Source organism: Scophthalmus maximus, chromosome 5, assembly GCF_022379125.1.
Source record: "Scophthalmus maximus strain ysfricsl-2021 chromosome 5, ASM2237912v1, whole genome shotgun sequence".
Lineage (NCBI taxonomy): Eukaryota > Metazoa > Chordata > Actinopteri > Pleuronectiformes > Scophthalmidae > Scophthalmus > Scophthalmus maximus.
The window spans coordinates 814818-829022 of NC_061519.1; the positions used below are offsets into that span (position 1 = coordinate 814818).

The 14205-nt window shown below is 41.4% G+C and overlaps 1 protein-coding gene across 1 annotated transcript; it reads left to right on the forward strand.

The window, feature by feature from the left end:
* Window positions 1-333: 333 nt before the first annotated feature.
* LOC118311562 (gonadotropin-releasing hormone II receptor-like) lies at window positions 334-13662 on the forward strand. Its single transcript, XM_035635556.2, has 4 exons — window positions 334-566; window positions 3415-3922; window positions 5606-5807; window positions 11836-13662. The coding sequence occupies exons 2-4, from the start codon at window positions 3416-3418 to the stop codon at window positions 12246-12248; spliced, it is 1122 nt and encodes a 373-aa protein (XP_035491449.1). The 5' UTR covers window positions 334-566; window position 3415; the 3' UTR covers window positions 12249-13662.
* Window positions 13663-14205: the final 543 nt, after the last annotated feature.

Sequence of the window (14205 nt, forward strand, 5' to 3'; positions counted from 1 at the left end):
TTATTTTTAAAAATGAGACTGAACAAGATGCATATTTGGATTCCCAGTGCTACCAGATCCCAAATCATGGTGCAGATATGAAGCAATTGAACCTTTAAATGGATTATGTTGGCTGAGAACATATGGGAAGATTGAACCTTATCAAAGGCAGAATGAGTGACAGGAAGGTAAAAGCCAGTGACAGGAAAATGATACACTGCAGAGGAGATGAAGTGAAAGCTAGATGTGAATGAAAACGCTCATTAATTCTGCTCCTCCGTCCTCAGCTCTGCTGCACAAAGAGACCATACATGTACTGGAAATTCCCCAGGATGACTCTGTCACTAAGGTGACTTCCGCCGCAACACCCCGCGCGTCACCCAATTTAATTAACCAATCGGCATTGATCCTTGTGGCTCCTCGTTCACGCGGAATAATGCTCACTGTAGATAGCAGAGCGTGCGGGGCGGATGGTGGAGGATCAGAGAGACCAGGCTAATCTAACTGAAGCTTTGCTTTATCACACAATGAGAAGTGTGCAAGAGTCAGGGAGCAGGCAGTGATGCTCCAGCATCCGACACACTCAGGTAAGAATCCTGCCGCTTGTGTCTTTGTGCGTCAAAGTGCTGACATCTGCTGATAGATTCAGTAATCGGCACTTTGGATCGGTAGTGTGTGTTCACAGTACTTAAATCAGTATCAGCGTGTGTACACAGTATCAGTGAGGGGTGATAGCCCCCCGTGTCAGAGTACTGCAGTGTGATATAGTGAGCTGGAGATATGGAGCTAGTGAAACAGAGAAGGGAAAGCATCCACTCAGACCGACATTCTACAGAGAGCAGAGGATGAGAATAGTTCATTTTTGTGGCGTGAGAATCCCACCAGGATACCTGACCGTCATCAATCGCCTGCACCATGTTCTCTGCTGCAGCATCACAGGTGGAGCTGCAGTGGTTGGCCAGCAGAGGGCGCCCCTGCTCCACAAGCGTGGCTCAGCTGCTCGAACTGTTTTACTGTGATTTGTTTCATGTCTTCATATTCTCCCTTATCTTGACTCTTTTGTCATTTATTTTTTCCAACATTTCGTTTGCAATAATTCATTTTTTCAGTGTTTGGACCTGGGAGTACAACAGGCTGCAATTTAAGAAAACAATTTTCATGCACCAGTTTGAATGTACAGGATTAAGAAGTGAACAAATGCTGCGAAAAGACCAAACAAAGAAGCTTACTTCAAAATGTAAATGGCTGGGAAAGTGAATCATTGGATACTGCCTTTATCTCAAACTATGGTCAGATCTTCATCGTACAAACAATATCTATTAGAACTTATGACACGTGGTTCATTGTATTGCTCTGGTTCATATACATCATTCCAACATTCAGTGTTGGGTGTAAAAAGTATCAGCTAACTGCAGTCAGGAGTTTGTAAAGCTGGTGTCCTGAGGTGTGAAATACACTCAAACATTATGAGCTTGTTATGCACCAGAAGCATCTGCTGGTGTGAAGCTGGGAGATAGCAGAAGACTGATGAACAAGAAATGGTTGGAAATGTTACAAAGTCATCTCAGTGTTCAGATATTCATCACTTCAGTCTGACAGACTGTCCATGATTTAGCAGCCACACACTTTAGTTGTGTGGCTCCTCTCCAGCAGATGGCGCAGAGTGATCAGTGAGGTAAAGAAGAAGCCCAGAGTATAAAGGTTCAGACAGATCACCGGAGCTTTTAATGAGTCGACCACACAATTCATGGAGAGAATCCAGCAGGAGGAGGACACTTATAACAGTTATATTGTAATAAATAAACCAAAAAAATATCACTGTGTGCATGAAGTTGACATAAATCGCAGCTTCATCCAAACAGTGATCAGTGAAGAGAGCCTCATGGTTTGTCTTCCTCCAGGCCTGGACAGCTGGACATCAGATTGTCAGTATATCTTACCCGCCAGGGAGATTGTCCACCAGCCGAAGATCAGGAGCAAATCTACTCAGAAAAAGTAATTCCACCTGTTGGTGTGGCTGAGAGAGATCCTGACAATATGTCTGATCTGCAGCAGCTCTGTATCTCTAGAGAGTGCTTGGGAAGCCTTTCTCTGGATGGTTATTCAACCACTTGGAATTTATTTCCATTGTGAGACACAGATTTATCAGACTTGTGTGTTAGAATTACCAAACATTCACAAGAGTCAGTCATGTATGTAACAACACGTAACCCTATGAGAGGTGCGTTACATCAGAGTGGTTAGGTTCTCACCTAATTTGTCTTACATTAGTATTTCATGGTTTTCAGTGTGTCCACTTTTTGGTGTGTAATCTCCTCATTAACCAAAAGCATCAGGTCCATTGAGCATTTATTTAGACTTTCACACAATTTTTTAATCCTTAGATCATTTACCAATGTAAAAATGTGAACAGTTGGGGTATGAATTTGTTGTGCCAGTATTACTCAGTGTATAGTCAGGGAGTTGAAGACCTATTTTTATCTTCTTTCTGTGATTAGTTTGGTTCCCCACCAGATAGTTTGTACATCTTCTCGTATCAACAGACTGACTGCTGTACTGTAATTTGACTGAGATAAAATAAATTTGGCGAGTCCCAACCAGGTAACTGCACCTTTCTGGTGTGTGCCAGATAAACAAAATAAAAGAACCGGGTGATTACAGGAGTTTACCTGGTCTCATAAATGTTTGTTTAATTAAATTAAAGCCATAAGTTTACAGGATGAGATTATCAAAATAAACTTTTATTCTAGCCTATAATTCATTGTACATTCTCTTAATCTACTTTGAAAAAGCTAACAGCTTTTTTAAAAACTTACCAGCTCTCACATGTATTTTCTTCGATTATGTATTATCTTTTTCTGTCTTTTAAGTTGTTAAAATTAAAAGTAACAGCACATTGACCTGTGAAGAAAAGCATTTTGAAATGTTGTTTTTTTTCCCTCAAGGGGTTTTATTTACCACTTTTCAAATGTTTTTTTCAAACTACAACCCAATATAATTATTTAAAAATGATTTAGATGTACTTTCTTCGAAGGTACAGGAAAGTATTGCTCCTAATGTCCATGGAGTCCGTATGAATCTGCGTTGATAAATCCGGCTGCTCCCTCGGCTTGGAATGCTCATTGGGTACCTTTAAAGAGATCTTAAATGACCTAGAAGCAGACACTACTGGCTTTAAATACTTTGACTGTTGATGATGTCGTCTCTCATTTTCAATTGTTTCATGTTTTTGTATTTGTCTGCAACCACTGTTATATGTGCTGCTGCCTGTCTTGACCAGGACACTCTTGAAGAATATATATATTTTAAATAAATAATAAATAATAATCAAATGTAAAAAGCAAGAATTTAACTGGACAGTTAGTTGTCTCTATACAATAAACGTTATGTTACTATTACGTCATATTAGTCACTGTATGTTTCTCTGTGTCACAGGATGGCAGGAAACCAGTCCCTGTGGAATTCCACACCTGCTGAGAACTTCTCTGCTCCAACCTCCGCTTCACCCTGGGACGCTCCGTCCTTCACTGTGGCGGCACGCTGCCGTGTAGCAGCCACACTGGTACTATTTGTCTTTGCTGCTGTCAGTAACCTGTCGGTCCTCATCAGTGTGTGCTGGGGGCGGGGCCATCGCCTGCCAGCACACCTCCGTCCTCTCATTGCCAGTTTGGCATCAGCTGATCTGGTGATGACTTTTGTGGTGATGCCACTGGATGCCATTTGGAACATTACAGTGCAGTGGTATGCCGGAGATGTCATGTGCAAGCTGTTGTGTTTCCTCAAGCTGTTCGCCATGCACTCAGCTGCATTCATACTGGTGGTGGTGAGTCTGGACCGCTACCGTGCGATCCTTCATCCTCTGGACTCTCTGGACGCTGGGCTCAGGAACAGACGCATGCTGCTTGTGGCCTGGACTCTGAGTGTGCTGCTGGCCTCTCCACAGGTAAAGTCGGTTCTTGGCCTTTCATCAAATTTACCGGCTGGTGCTAAGTCTAATGCACATGGTCAACATTACTTTGATATGCAGTTAGATTTTAGGTAATGATTGTCTGTGAACTATCAAACAGTACCACAGATTGATCATGTTGAAAGGTTAGCTAACACTTACAGTAGGTCCGTTGAGTTGGATGTTACACATACACTATTTAAACGCAAACGAGATTCTTCAGAGATGCCCTGAGATTTATTGAAAAGTGAATTCGACGGTGTGCAACTAAAAACGCTATTTTGTTGTAAACAACTTGGCCAGAGTTTGTATAGAAATCCTTTCATTAGTGCAATTAATTCCCTGGTGTGTCATTTATTGTGCATTACATCATGGCTAGAAAATGTGATTTTTTTTTTAAATACAGTAATCAGAGACTTAGAAAAATACTTTCCCTGATCCATGTGTGATTATCTTCCAGAGGTCAGACACTTCAGTCTCTCAGGAGCTCAAGAAATTCTTTACGGGAAGACTGTTTAGATTACAATCTGAACTCATGGTAGGAAATCATCTGTTGTCTGGTGTGCGTCCACTGCACAGAGCATTACTGAGTTATAGTCTAGTCACAGACACAGTGATATACAATGATGTAATGAGCAATTTTTAAGTAGGAAAAAGGCTAACCAGGGACAGGGGTTGCAAATTAGCCTAGGCTAGAAACCCTATATACAAGACATATGTATCATGTTATTGTAACCTGCCACAATGTTTTTTTGCCTTGTCCCTGACAATAAACTAATAAGTAAAAAAAATGAAGTCACTGACCCCTAATACACAGAGCGATGACAACATATTGGAGCACAAACAAAACCATAGCAGCCAGAGCATATGCCATGAGTGATAAACATATGTTTTTTAATCTATGTTTATGCATAAGTGGCCCTATAGTCAATGTTTCTTTTAATGTCATAGTGTTATAGTGTAAAAGATCTTGGAACAATGTTACAACAAGAGACAAGAGTATAGTTTTTCTCTCTACAAAAGGTAGGACAAAACAAATCTTTGAAAAAATATTCCTACACCATTTTATCAAATCCACAGGGGATCAAATAAATAGAAAAGAAAATGTATTTATATGAGTCAATTAGTATGTCATTAAATATGTTGAGTAGTTCAGACTTAACCATTTGACGTATTTTTAAGGGACATATTATGCTTTTTCAGTGTAATACCATTTTTTGTGTATGTAAAAGGTCTGCAAAGTTAAAAAGCCCAAAATCCATGGCAAAGGGAGCTCCTCTCTGCTGGTGAAGCTCTTTGTCAGTCGTCAGGTCAACTCAGTAGTTCAGCTCAGTGTAACCACATCCAGCAGACAATTACAAACCAGCCTGTGCAGCCTCGGCCCCCCCACCCCCCTTCTGACATCTGCTTCCACAACAGTCAATAACAAGTGCTGGTCCCAATGCTGGTTGAATTTTTGACACTCCTGCAATTGCATTGCAATGCAATGATGAAGTGCATTCAAATGACCTGAATGGACAACATGGAGTCAAACACCCTCCTGCACTGTGTGGTTCTATGTGTAGTTTGTTATACTATAAACAAACATGATGTAAACTTTGTTTAGTGAATACAAACTACATGTGTTTTTCTGTGACTGCATGCATTCATTGCTCATGTCTCTACACTATTCATCCTCAGCTGTTCATCTTTCGGGCCATTAAGGCTGATGGAGTGGACTTCACTCAGTGTGTGACCCATGGAAGTTTCCGGCATCGCTGGCAGGAGACGGCATACAACATGTTTCACTTTGTGACGCTATATGTCTTCCCCCTGCTTGTCATGACTTTCTGCTACACCCGCATCCTCACCAAGATCAATGGGCAGATGCACAAGAGAAAAGGTGTGTGACCCCTGCAGGAAATCTCAAATAATGTTTCATCCTTTCCACCCGTTTCCACCCAAGGATACTTCCAGTTTACCTAAACGTATCCCATTGTTAACAATAACATTATACCCACCACTGAGGTCAAAGAAGAGTAATATTAAAAATATGTCAGACGACGAGACAGGTTGGAAAAAAGAGAGGTGACCAGTGAAATGATCACTTTGTTCATAGACCAACTTCCTGCTTCAACAGTTCTTCCTGCCCACAGTTTTCCTGTTCAATGAAGGATTATTACTGATACTGCAGGTAAATTGCTGAATTACTGATATCAGGTAAATTGTCTGTTAAACACAGAGCACAGTGACTAACACTAGAAAGCCAGGAACATGCTAGGGTTAGTCAGTCCCATCGCTGTTTGGACCCTCCAGCTCACTCTCAGCCAATATCAGTGTGCCTTCAAAGTTCACCACAGAGATCTGCCGAGATCTCCTTTGCCCCAAGCTAAACCTGATTCCACTAAATTAATGGATTTGACTGGTCCTTTATCAGACTGTAGAGAGAGCACAGACGTTGAAAAAGATGCAAAGTGTTTGGTTGTAGTGTAGTAGGAATACCTGTGGAGCGCACCATGGATAGTTCTGGTGACATGTCACTGTCAAACACAGTGTTTTACATCATCTGTTGTTATCTGGGAATGTAGAGTGGAAGCCAGCTATTATACTTCAAGCCCCAAAGGGGCCTTTGTTTTGGTGTCAGTTTTTTTTTAAGCGTCCAAGCAGCTAAGAAGCAGCTGGGAGCATTTCGCATTTGTTCTCATGTTTAAGGGTCCAAGCTTGTGGGGCTGGGAGGCGTGATTATAATTTTTTATTATAAAGGATTCAAACAGTGAAGCTGAAGTGTTTGTGCAACAAAAAACGTGAAAAAAAGAAAACCCACCTAAAATTACTTACATTGACCTCAAGGTGATGCTGCAAGAATATTTTTTACATTTTCACAAATATCTTAATCAATCAATCTTTTTCTCAAATGGTTTTCTGCCATTTTCCGAAAACCGAAAGTGAAATAAAAAGAAATACTGATACTGAGATTGTTCATCTAAATGAAATGTGGTATACATGATACAGACAATACTGACAAAAAAGTGATCAAAGATATTTCAATATATGATTGATATGAGAGTAGCCAAACTTGTTGCATGTGTTTGGATGCTAGTTCTTAAAGTCTTGTGATATTCTGCCTTTTGGGAATGCCAAAAATACAACAACAAAAAATAATTCTCTTAGTTGGCTGCATGAATCACATGAAATTTGGTTGGCACAATCATTTGATGTGTAACATCAAAATGTCTAAACATTTCACATTCGAAAATCTGTAGAATGTGTATGTTCTACAGGGCCAAACACTTTTCAGCACAAATTGTGACAAAAGCTTGGTTCATTGTAACTTATGGTAAATTCACAAATCCATCACTCACTATATTTTTCTAAATATGCAAAAAATTAATTATCAACAATGTCTTCACAAGACTTTATTAAAATCCACCCACATTAGCACAGACATACGCTAGATGGTAGGAGGAATAAATATTCACGTTCTACCAAATATATCCTACCGAATTGCAAAAATAAAAACGGATCAAACTTTCACATTATATCGTGGAACTTTTCACGTTATTAAAGGGCCCATATTATGCTCCAGGCACCTTTTCAGCCTGCCTCCACAAATATTTTGTTATCTGGGGTGTCTGCCAGCCCACGGAGAATGAATAGAAAACAATGAGGCGTTGATTCGTGCATGGCCAAGCTAGACTCGCGGCTCAAGGCCGGCCAGCGGAGCTCGCGGCTCGCGGCTACCGGCCGGCCGTGAGCTCCGCCGGCCCGGGATATCGTTATCATTCTATCGCCCAGCCCCTCATGCTCTGTGTGTAATTATGGAGAACGTGTTCGCCTCCCGGGTCTCTACGTCGTGTATGTGCCTTGTCACGTGCGACTGTTGTCATGGCAGCGCAACGGCGTAGTTGCGCAGCAGACCCGGGGAGGAGTGAGGCGGTGCGGGGAGGAGCGAGGTGTGCGATTTTCATAAAGTGGACGGGACTACTGCAGTACTTTACTGTGGGGAAGTCAGAAAAATAATCACATATTGAGTCTTTCTGGATCAATAACTAACAATTGAAACGTTGTCACAACACAAGCGCAGCCTCTTCCTAACCAGAGTTCAGTACACAATGAGCTACAGCAATTTTCATTCAAACGACCTGAATTCTGGGCTGGAGGAACATGTGTCTCAATGAGACTGGACTCTCACCCACAATCCGACCCAGTATATAAGCCTCTCCAGTTCACAGACTCAGTGCCAGATTGTTCTTTGCATCAATGAGAGACTTTCCAGCGTTTCGTTTGGACTGATTTCCCGGCTGTGACCCTGCTTCACCCCGACCGCCCTGCCTCGTCTCTGCCTTCTGTCCCCGACTACGAGCTTTGTCAGTGTGTTTCTGGAGGCCTGTCTGCCTGTCTCCTTGACGGCCTGGCTTCTCCCCGTACCTGCTCATCGTCGTGAGTTTCCAGCCATCAATTCTGTGGGTTCATCTTAAAGAGTCTAATCTGTGTTACACCCCGGTCGTCTGTACTGCTCCTGGGTGCCTGCTCTTCCGCCTGGTATTTGCTACAAGCTGCCCTTAGCCTGTTTTCCCTGCCAACCTGCTGGTCTGCTGAAATAAAGGACAATGCCAACTCTCTTGGGTTCAATCCCCACTTGTTACAGTTATAACCTTTAAGTTTACACCAAATAACGTTTACTGTTAAACTTTTCACGTTATTACGTGAAGCTTTCACATTATAACAATACACTTTTCACATTATAACGTGTAACTGAAACATTTTTTAAATTTCCTGCCTTGGCAGCAATACGCTGCCGTAATAATGTATGTTGACCTAAGTTTCTAAATAATTTTTAAAATTGGCCAATAGGGGGCCCTGCAAATCTTTTTTATATGGGCTCATAGGGTAACGTTTTGGTTCTGGTATTTTAAGGCTTGAAAGTTGGTGACAGGCTTCAATGTAGTCAAAGTTGAAGCAGGAGCAGGCAGGCAAGCACTGAGTGGTGTGGAGATGAATCAACACAGGAGACAGCAGGCTGGCGTGTGGTTAGTGTGAGCATAAAAAGGTGATTCACTGAGAATGCAAATGAACATAAACTTGAGCCGAATCACACTACCACAAGGTTAGGCGAATAATCCAGCGTTGAGTGACTGAAGTGCCGGAGTCTTACTGCAGGAGGGTTGATGGTTGATGTGCCCAGCCGCGCTGCTGCTGCTGCTCCTAATTATTCTCTGCTTGCCCCACACACAGTCACACAAACACACACATACAAAGAGCCAGAGAGGAGGAGGCAGGGGGGGAGACACTATGGGTGCGGACGAATTGTTAAATTTGCTTGGGAAGTTTCCTAAAGAGCTCTTTCAATTCAATTCAATTTTATTTGTATAGCAACAGACTCTGTTGTGGGCGGTCATCTGTCTCGACCGGTTGGGGTGAGGAGAGAGAGGAGGAAGAGAGGAGAGGTGGGCAGAAAGAGGGTGGGAGGAGAGACAGTAGGAGAGAAGAGAGAGAGAGGACAGTTGTACAACCGCCGCTGTAATCTCTACCAGACTGATACTTATAATTAAAAAATACAGTTATGTTGTTGTCATTATTAGTGATGATATTAATATTAATATTAATAATGATAGTAATAATAATAATGACGGGTTTGGGTCCTGCAGCTCTGGGGTCAGAGATACACTAGGAGAGATAGAAAACACAAACAGGGTTAGTGACATGTACTGTAAACATATCGGGGGATGGGGGGGTAGTATAACAGTTGCTTTAATTTCTACCAGACTGATACTTATAATTAGTGAAAACTGATACTTATAAATACAATGATGTTATTAATAATAATGATAGTAATAATAATAATGACGGGTTTGGATCCTGCAGATCTGGGGTCAGATCTACTAGGGGAGAGAGAAAACAGAGTTAGTGACATGTAATGTAGATACATGGGGGCAGAGAGAGAGAGAGAGAGAGAGAGAGATTGAAAAGGTGGGAGAAGGAGAGAGATATAAAGGGAGAGAAAGAGGGAGAAGGAGAGAACGGGAGAGGGAGAGCTGTTTGGATTCTCCAAATGTTTAGGAAAGGTGCTTCCTTTCCAATCTCCTTCAGCATGGGGTACACTGAACTTTCCAATGTGAAAGGAAAGGAGAAATAGAAGCCCCACAATTCATTGCGGCAGCAATATTAACGTGACGCCCCATGCACAAACGTAAATGATTCAATCCGAAGAAGAAGAGTATGAATAAGACCCAGAAGGGACACACGTCATCATGTAAGTTACCATAGCCTATGAAGCATTTACATCTGATGCCACACAGTGGTAAATCCCACTGAAAAATGCTGGAGCTAGCTGCTGCTTTTTTTTGTAGTCGAAATGTGTAGTTTCACCACAGCAGACGCACATCAATAACATTCGCCGTCGCATATTGACGTAGTTTAGTGTGAGTGGAGTCGGATTCTCTTTCGATTCCGATCTAGGGTGGATTCAGATTTTCCTTCCTATCTACTATTCCTTGACCACAGTGGAAAACTTGATGAGCTCAAGGAATGTTGAAAAGGAGTCCTGATAAGACTAGGAAAAGCGCTGCTCAAAGAATCCAACTCCACTTACACTAAACTACATCATTATGCAACGGCGGATGTTGTTGACGTGTGTCTGTCGTGGTGAAACTATACATTTCTGAAGATGGACTACAGAAAGCATGTTCTAGACGACTTGGTCTCGTGAGTTCTTAGAGGGTTGATTCATGCTAAACATGGACAACATGGTGAAAACCATTTATTCATTACCAAGCTCAGAATTAAAATAAAAACAATGATATAGACTACGAAGCTGAAAGGAAAAGGTTGTCACATTGGGACTGTTTGCTTTTGCTCCTGTCCACTCATATTTATCCACATGACACCGTATGACATCAGATGTAAATGATTCATAGGCAACGGTAACTTGCATGATGATTTGTGTCCCTTCTGGGTCATATTCATACTCTTCTTCTTCTTGTACTTCAACTTCGGATTTAATCATTTATGTTCATGCATGGCGAGTCAGGTTAAATATTGGGGCCGTCTATTTCTCCTTTCCTTTCGCATAGGGAGGTCAAGTGTACCATATGCTAAAGGAGATAGGAAAGGAAGCATTCAAGCACCTTTCCTAAACATTTAAAGAATTTGAAAAGCTCTTATCATGGCTGCCGATGAAATACTTCCTGGTTACACCATTTCCATTAAACTCAGTTAGAAACTTTTATAAGCTAATTTGACAATTCGACCACAGGGTAGGGTCACAGCCACAGGGTAGAGTCACAGCCAGGGCAGTATAGTATTTTTATGGGCCTTTTTGAAACTCGGCTTTGTTTTTTTGAGAATGGAATCCTTCGTTTTCTTTAACATTAAGTTGAACTAGCTGGATTTACTTTGCTCTGCTTTGTGAAGCCTGAAACCTGCTCGTTACTGCACTTTTTTTCAATCAAGGACCATTTCAATTTCACGACCAGGACACAACAGCCTGAAGGGTCCACCACTGAAGAAGATGTTAGTTTACTACTTTATGTTATATTATAAATTGTATCACAAGTGAATGATAAATGGACTATATTTATATAGAGCTTTTCTTGTCTTATTGACCACTAAATAGCTTTACAGTACAAGTCACACGCATTCGTACAGTGCTGCTATTTACCGCACGATTTAGGGCTAAGTGTCTTGCCCAAGGACCCATTGGCATGTGGACTAGGGGAAGCTGGGATCAAACCTCTGACCTTTGGGTTAGTGGACGACCACACACAAAACAAGATGATGATGATAATAATAATAATAATAAAAACAATAACAATACATTTTATTTCAATAAAACATCAGCACAGTCAAAGCTGTTCTGATTGCCTATGTACTTTCACTTATGTAATATGCTTTGCTCTATTTCTGTAATTTCCCATGTTGTGTTTGTGCAGATGGTGAGCAGTGCCTAAGGCGCAGTGGAACAGACCTCATACCCAAAGCCCGGATGAAGACCCTCAAGATGACCATTGTGATTGTTGCCTCCTTTGTAATCTGTTGGACTCCCTACTACCTCCTTGGGATCTGGTACTGGTTCCAACCAGCCATCATCCAGCACACACCTGAGTACATACACCACATTCTGTTTGTCTTCGGCAACCTGAACACCTGCTGCGACCCTGTCATCTATGGCTTCTACACCGCATCTTTCCGGGCCGACCTTGCTGATGTGGCGGCATGCTGCCGCGGCCACCAAGCCAACGCCTCACCTCGCTCTGTGGATCATCTGTCAGGTCGAAGAGCTGGAGCTGCTGGGGAGATGGAGTCTGACATGAGTTCAAACCAGCACAGTGGGAATCCAAGTTAAACAGAAGTAATCTTGCCCTGGAGAGTGAAGCACAGTTTCAATATACCCAGTGTCAGCCGTATGATATTCAAGGCATTCCCCATGAGTACATATTGGATTTTAAACAACTTCTATTCTTGCCCTTTACAATAGCTGATCTGAAGGGAAAAGCGTCTCTCCTCAGTACCTCCTTCAACATACTATATGTTTATGGTAGCAGCAGTTCTGAAAATGATTGCCCTTACCAGTCCCCCACAATGTGCTGCAAGAGCCATGTGTGCCAATACTTTGTCAATTACTGCATTCCAGTTTTATTTGTCGTTCTCACAGCTGTGTATGCCACGCCAGTTCAAAGGGATGAGCACCACATGCACATGTGCAATTCCCTACATCTATTACAGTCTGAGTATTTTGTTTCTTACATTAAGAGTGAAGCCTATGTATATGCCTGTTTTACCAATTTACCCACAGTGTAGTCTACTGAAAAGTATTTACATGTCATATATAGGCTAAACAAATACTCATACTGTATATGTAACACAGATATGAAATTGATGTCGATCTTTTTATCTCACTGTCAGAAAAGACAAAATATGTCCAAAAGTGTTGAGCTTTAACTTTAAGAGTCTATAATTACCACTACCTCCAAGAGAAGACAAAGACTGCGAACTGGATAATTATTGTTTCACTGCATGGCTGTTTGTGTCACTGATTGGTGCTATTTATTGGATAGAAATCAATAGGAAATAAGAAGAGGTCATTACTCAAGACGAAATGAAATATGTCACTGTGTAAAAAATGTATATTTAACCGATTGGAACTTGGCGAGTATTAAATTCATTGTAGAATGTAAGAAATAACTGCTTGTTACTTATGCATAAGTATATGATTAACATACATGCAATTCATATTTAATTGATATACTTGAGAAGCACAATAGGAACAACACACTAATACCAGGTAAAGGCTCCCTTTACTCTCAAACAGTTATAGAATCCAGATGTTGGGAACTTTCGGCTCCATGTTGAGTGCATCACTTCTGCAGATTTGTCAGCTGCTGTCAATCTCCAGTTCTAACACATCCCAAAGGTGTTCTGCTGGACCATTCTGCTCTGACCTTTCTCATCAACACAAAACTGCTGCTCACAGGATTGTTTTTGATTCTGGCTCCATTCTGAGAAAAAACTCCAGAGAATGTTGTGTGTGAAATTCTGATGTTTGATGTGAACATTAACTAAGGCCCCTGGAGGATTTGATGCATAGCACTGCTGCAACATGATTGCCCAATTAGATAATTGCATGAATAAGCAGGTGTACAGATGTTCCCAATAAAGTGCTTATTTAATGTGACTATACCAACATTATTATTCTCGAAATGCAAGCAGGTGTGAATTGGGGTCTCATATTTGCTTAATAAAAGTATTGGAAAACATTCTCAAAAGTTGTGACAGAGATGTCAGTGTGTACCTTCAACAGAACATATGCTGTACTGTGCTGAGCTCTGAAACTAGTCGGGAATTTATCAAAGTGAAAGTTTTGTGAATAAATAGTAGCTTTGCGATGGGCCCCTAGTTATTACGGTAATCTGGACTGAGGCTATGTTAATAGAGGTTGCCCAATTGCAGCTATTATTTAAAGAGAAAACAAAGGTAGATTATAATTAAAACCTCCTCCTGCTGTGGCCCAGGAGATAGAGCGGGTCGTCTACTAACGATAATGGTTCGATCCATGGGTCCTCTAAGTCTGCATGCTTACCCTAAATTGCCCCTGACAGCTGAATGATGTGTGACAGATAAAGTGCTGTGTATAGAAGCACTGTATGAATGTGTTTATGTGACTTTTAATGTAGAGTTTTGAGTGGTCAATAAGACTAATAGTGCTATACAGCCCATTTACCATTCAAAAAAGGCGTGATGATATAATGTCTGAAGGACAATTGTGAGATTAATTGTGATACCTCAGTGAGCTGGGAGAAGGA

What these genes read in the sequence shown, in the direction of transcription:
- LOC118311562 (XM_035635556.2), top strand. Translation starts at nt 3,416, where the DNA reads ATGGCAGGAAACCAGTCCCTGTGGAATTCCACACCTGCTGAGAACTTC. An exon ending in TGCTGCTGGCCTCTCCACAG is followed by an intron (nt 3,923 to 5,605) that starts GTAAAGTCGGTT and finishes ATTCATCCTCAG; the next exon opens with CTGTTCATCTTTCGGGCCAT. An exon ending in GCAGATGCACAAGAGAAAAG is followed by an intron (nt 5,808 to 11,835) that starts GTGTGTGACCCC and finishes GTGTTTGTGCAG; the next exon opens with ATGGTGAGCAGTGCCTAAGG.